General features: G+C 44.7%; 1 protein-coding gene and 1 pseudogene across 1 annotated transcript in view; one reads left to right on the forward strand and one right to left on the reverse strand.

Moving 5' to 3' along the window:
• LOC120843002 (indolethylamine N-methyltransferase-like) overlaps positions 1–4161 on the reverse strand; it is a 75490-nt gene extending 71329 nt beyond the window's left edge. The window contains exon 1 of the mRNA XM_040214221.2: positions 4136–4161. Coding sequence (XP_040070155.1) covers positions 4136–4161 — 26 coding nt within the window. The remainder of the gene's footprint in view (positions 1–4135) is intronic.
• Positions 4162–4432: 271 nt separating this feature from the next.
• LOC120843003 lies at positions 4433–5017 on the forward strand (annotated as a pseudogene).
• Positions 5018–6000: the final 983 nt, after the last annotated feature.

The following is a 6000-nucleotide window of genomic DNA, read 5'->3' on the forward strand; positions in this document are numbered from 1 at the left end:
TGGAAGATTAACCCTTCACTCAAAATTCTTACAAAAGCAGCTTCCCTCTCCTCCTTTTACTTGGTGTTCAAAAGTATGCGATGTGACGTCAGTGCTGAACCACACAAGCCGCGCTCAACGAGGCGATGGGCCTATCAGTAGCGCCAGGCCGGCCGAGCGCGTCACTCACGTCTCTTACGGCGCTGGCGCCACCCGTGCTCTCCCCGGGAAAGAAAACAAAATTGAAAAAAGAAAAAAAAGAAGCTGTACATGTTTGATGACGTCGCGGACGTGCCGGGAGAAGGAATTTGGAGGAAGCGGAAATGTAGCCGGTCAGTGTTGTCTGGCCCGCACGTCTCATCCAAAACCAGCGGATTCGTGCTGGTCAAACTTTGACAGCGATTTTAATGAACTTCTAGGCGGAATTCCGTCGTAATATTTGCCATGGGGGTTTTGTAGATGATAACAAAGAGAACTGTATAGTTTTGCACTACTGGAAAAGAAGCGGAGTTGCCCTTTAAGAAAAATCGAAAAGAAGAAAGCTGACAGACGCTTGAAATGGAGAGAAGGTTTCTCCTCTCCCCTACAAGCTCCTGTCCGCTTCCTCTCCAGCTCGTAGATTTTTTTCTTAACCTGTTACTGACTATAGGGCAAGAAGCATGAAATATGGGTAAAACCAATTGTTTCTTGAAACTTGCTTAAAATTCCTGTGCACCTACTTTCCCGCAGAATTCTCGAGAAGCCAATCACACCAATCCACGAAAAGAGCTCGGCGAATAAAAAGGCCAAAGCATGTTTAGACATATGAATGAAGCGAGAGATGTCACTGAGCATGTCGTTTCACGTACTGACTTCATGCTCAGTGTCACGTTACAGACTTCATTTCTAAGTCAAAACATATTTTGAGCTTGTCCATTGGCCGAGCTTTCTTCGTAGATTGCATTGATCGGCCTCTCGAGTATTCTCAGGAGAAGTGGACGCACGGGCATTTTTAAGAGCAGAGAAAATGCGGTGGCACGTTGGGCATTGTTTTACGTGTATACTGTACATGTATTGTAACTCATTGACTTCCGATTTTCTTCCTTTACTACTTCTTGGTTGGAAAGGGAACACTTGATGCTGCGTGCCATTTTTCGCTTTTACACAGTGTTGTAGCGAAGGGGGCTTCGAAGGGGACGCTTCGTCATCCGCTCGTCGCGTGACGAAGAGATTGCACATGATTGACCCACTAACTGCTTTAAAGGAAATCACATCTGCAGGTATGTTTTAGAGCGTAAGGCTAAACGAGAAATGAAATGCTTAGTGAAACCTATACAATTATAATTGATCTGAAAGCGCGGCGAATGAGTAACTCGCTGCATAATTTTACAGAGGAAAATACATGTGTTTATAGTCTTGCTTTCTTGTTCTAGGAAGTCCAGACACTGATGCCACTTATCCATCTCCAGGAAAATAAAGTTGACACCTTTTTGGACGGTGTCCTGACAGTGAGCGGCATCAGAACGACAGTAGAAGCTGTGTGCCCATTGCTGGCAGTGACACCCGTCTCGTCTTAAAACGGTTTCGAATTTTGTTAGTTTTTTTTTACTGCGAACAGAAGAATCAATTTTTGCGACCCCAATAAAGTATATGAATGGACATGATCTTTACTTTTCTGCCTGTCACCTAGTTAATTACGTACAGGAATGAAGTGTGTTAACGCTGGCCAGACTGATGTTTGTCAACCTGTCGAAAAGGCCCAGTGCTAGCGATTAATGAGCAATCTAAAGACACTTTGGTTGGTAGAAAAAAATTCACCTTGTGGAGTAAGAAATACAAAATACGTTTTACTAAAACTAACTAGGAATGTGAAAAAAATATTCTCATAAAAAAGGGTTAGAAGTACAAAATATGGTTTACTAAAATAACGCTAACATAATCTAAAGAACTCGGGATTTATTGAAAGAACCAAGAAAGGTTCCGAATAAGACATGAAATAGGGTTCATAAAGGAAAACGAAAGAAGGATCCGTAAAGAACCTGGAAATAAGGTTCATTAAGAGCACCAAAAAGGGTTCTGGAAAGAACCCGAAATAGGGTTCATTAAGAGCACCAGAAACGGTTCTGGAAAGAACCCGGAATGGGGTTCATCATGAGCACCGAAAAGGGCTCGGGAAAGAACCCGAAATAGGGTTGATTAGGAAGAACCAAAAAGGATCTTAGAAGAACCCCGAAATAGGGTTCGTTAAATAGAACCCAGAAGCGTTCTGAAAAGAACCAAAAATAGGGTTCATTAAAAAGAACCAATAAACGATCCGAAAAGAACCCCGAAATAGGGTTCATTAAAAAGAACCCTCTTTGTGGGTTCTTTTCTGCACCTTTAAGGGTGCCGCCCATTGGAAAAGCGAAAGAACCCTAAAAGGTGCTAGTTGGCACGTTTTTTCTTAGAGTGTAATGCTGATGCTGAGCGCGTGTTCTCTTGTATGAACCTGACAAAAACAGAGATCCGCAACAAAATGAAGCTGAACCTACTCATGGCGATCCTACGAGTCAAGTTTGGTCTACAGCTTCAGGGAAAAACAACTTCGACATTTAACGTCCCAACTGAGTTGTTGACTAGAATGTGTCAAAATTACTCTGGCAAGAACACTATCTATACTAGATAAACTATGTACAGGCCCACCGAACATTTAAAAATTTATTTATTTGCGACATACCTGTGACAAAGCAAAGGTGCCAAAATTTTTGTTGTATTTATTCTGTTTCCTGTGTTGATTCAAAATGCTATCCCTGATTGTTCGAATTTACTAATAAAAACAGTATTCATAATATTGCTTGTGTTCAATTTGGCTACAAATTTGGCGCTAAGATTAAATGGTACGGCTACTTTTGGCTACTTTTAGCTTGAGTTTTTGGCTTCCTTCAAAGTCTGCCCAACGGCAACCCTGTGCGCGTGGGAAAGCTGCAGCCCTATACAGCCTACAGCTCTACAGACTACAGCCCAGGGTGCTGCCGTGCTACTGCGGGAACCTGAGAACTCACAAGCCACCATGGCTGGAGGAAGTAAGTATGATTTAACGTTTTATATGGAGCTAAGGGTGACATTAGGGATTTTTATCAAACCGGTCCTCCAATCCGCCACCGCCCTACCGAGGCTCGCGCTCCCCCTTTGAAGCAGCGCGCGCCCGGAAGGCTACCGCGCTCGCGATAGCCAGCAGTAACGCTTTGCTAATACTCCGTATTAACTAACATGACTTTAGGCCGAGTAATGAAAGTGTTACGACATTTCCATCATTCGCAGAGCTTGGCTGTTGCAAGACAAGGCGAGCCGCTCCAAGATCGTAGATATGGACAATATGGCTGCTCTACCCAGAACAACAGCTTATCGGTGCGTTCGTCGTGCGGCGGAAAGCGATCTCAAACTTGTACTGTCAGTTAGTAGAGAAAATGCAATGTGCTCAGCTGAAGCTTTGGATGAGGCTTCTGTAGAAAGGCCCGCTGGGTCGACAGAACTAGTTGCAGAAGCATCACGTCTCTCGTATCAGCAAGATGTTCTCAAAACGTGCTGTTTTTCTAAAACTGTGCCTGATCCGGAAGCGGACTTCAGTGCAAGCGCCATTCACGCGAGACGAAGCGTCCCTGTAAATTCGGAAGGCTTGTCTTACAGTCGTGAACACCATTCAGAAAGAGACATTCGAAGGAATGTCGAGTTGGATGAATTGTCTGAATCAGAGGAATCCGACGTTTCATCTTTCAAAAAAAAGCTGCGGCGATGGAGCGTAGCAGGGGCTGTTCCTCATGATACCGTTACAAAGCCGCTGAAGATACTGCACTCGCATTCTTGTTTCTCTGACCTCCCAACATGTGCCAGGGCACTTTTGTCTACACCAAGAGTCACTGATAATGTGAGGCCCATGGATTCCGGCCATTACTGCCATTTAGGCTTGAGTGAGGGGCTCCGGGCGGCGCTGCAACCTGTGCGCAATATACCGGATTCAATAATCCTTCATGTGAATGTAGATGGACTACCATTCACGAAAAGCACGCGGGATCAGTTCTGGCCCATTCTCTGCCAAACTGCTAATTGTGAAGGCAGTGACCCACTTCCAGTGTGTGTCTATCAGGGCCAGTGTAAGGCTCTTCGGTCAAATGTCTTCCTTAAACCGTTTGTGTCTGACCTGAAAGGTATTCTCTCTGAAGGCATTGCTATTGGCAAGAGGGTCTTCCGAGTGCAAGTTGGAGCAATAATCTGCGATGTACCTGCCAAGTCATACATTCTTGGCATCAGAGGGCATAGCGGCTACTTCAGTCGCTCAAAGTGCACGACTGAAGGAGAATTTGTGCGGGGACAAATGTGCTTCCCTGAACTTGATGCTTTATTACGAACAAATGCTAGCTGTCGGCGTGAAGAGCAAGAGGACCACAACATCATGGAAACTATCTTAAAATAACTTCCCATATACATTGTTGACCTGATGCCACTTGGCTATATGCACCTCACCTCTCTGGGTGCTGTGCGCAAGCTTGTACTCCTTTGGCTGAAACGTGATAAAACCTACCGCATTGGAAGTGCATCAAGAGATTCTGTGTCGGGAGCTAACATTGAAATGAGGCACTATGTACCACCAGACATGTCTCGGAAACCACGCAACTTGTCCGACATTGATAAGTGGAAAGCGTCAGAATTTCGCTTGCTTGTACTTTACACGGGGCCAGCAGTTCTGAGGTGAAGGATCCCCAAGCCTCTGATGGTCAACTTCATGACACTTCACTGTGCAGTCACCATACTTTGCAGCTCATCACTTTGCAGAGAGCACTTAGGGTATGCAGAAAGGCCCTTAAGGCATTTTGTTGAGACCTACATAACGCTTTATGGTAGACATGCAGTCTCTCACAATGTTCATGGCTTGATTCATGCGGCAAACGACGTGAGAGTTCATGGACCTCTTCACAACTGTAGTGCTTTCCCATTCGAAAATTACATCCGTAAACTCAAAAGCTATGTACGCAAACCAGAAAGGCCCTTGCAGCAAGTCTACAATCAAATCGCAGAAGAATGATTTTCGGTTGCACGTCCTGCTGACAACACTGGAGAGTCAGCAGCGTCGACTCCACCCATCTTTTCTGTATTCCTTGGAGGAGAAAGTTTCAAGCTGACAGCAAGGCATGAAGGTCGACCATTGCCGCTCAGATGCATTGGACCTCAGTACAAGACAGTGACGTATCAAGGTTGAAAACATTGCACGCGCTGCAGTGAACTATCAACCAGTGTTGGTTGGGAGGAAGTACCAGAAGCTAGAAGACCTTTACAGCTATCCCTGCGGTTCATCATTGCTGAACACCTACCTTGCATCTGAACTGCCTGACATTCACTTCCAGCCACTTTCAGAAATTGCAGTGAAATGTGTGAGACTCTCATTAGCAAAGAAATTCGTTGTTATTTCAATGATGCACCTACAGTGAATTTTTTTTATGGCGGCTAGTTTATTAATAATCTAGTTTATGATATTGTTCGGAGATGAACTGGACGAGCTAGTTCGGTTCTAGTATGCTGCATTATAAAGAGGGGAAAATAACTCAGTGGACACGCAAACGCTTGCCTTTCCTGCTTCGCTCAGGTGACAAGTTTGCTATTGTAGCATTTCCTGAAGAAGATCACAACCTGGCCATTATTAACAAGACATGACTCGTTGAAAACACTGAAACGACATTTTGGCCTAATGAAAAAAATCCTAACAAGCGTCGTCGAATGACAATCGAAGGCGTCAAACCACTAGACAGTTGGATGCAGGTCAAATGCCTGATCAAGGGCTGGGCTGGTAAGTTCTTTTTTGCCCTAAATTGTTTTCAGTTTTCAATGCGTAAATTTCTTTCAGACACATATGAGAAGGCGCTGGAGAAACTTCAGGCTCTATAGTATACATCAGACTTCACTAGTGAAGAAGAGCTAGGTTGTGGCAAGCGAAAACGACGTCCGACCCTTCCTTTTGGCTGTGATGACTGTGCTATAAGCGTATAACAGCGGCGCACGTGCTGCAGACTG

Source organism: Ixodes scapularis, unplaced genomic scaffold (genome assembly GCF_016920785.2).
Source record: "Ixodes scapularis isolate PalLabHiFi unplaced genomic scaffold, ASM1692078v2 ptg000324l_1___fragment_1__unscaffolded, whole genome shotgun sequence".
In the NCBI taxonomy this organism is placed as follows: domain Eukaryota; kingdom Metazoa; phylum Arthropoda; class Arachnida; order Ixodida; family Ixodidae; genus Ixodes; species Ixodes scapularis.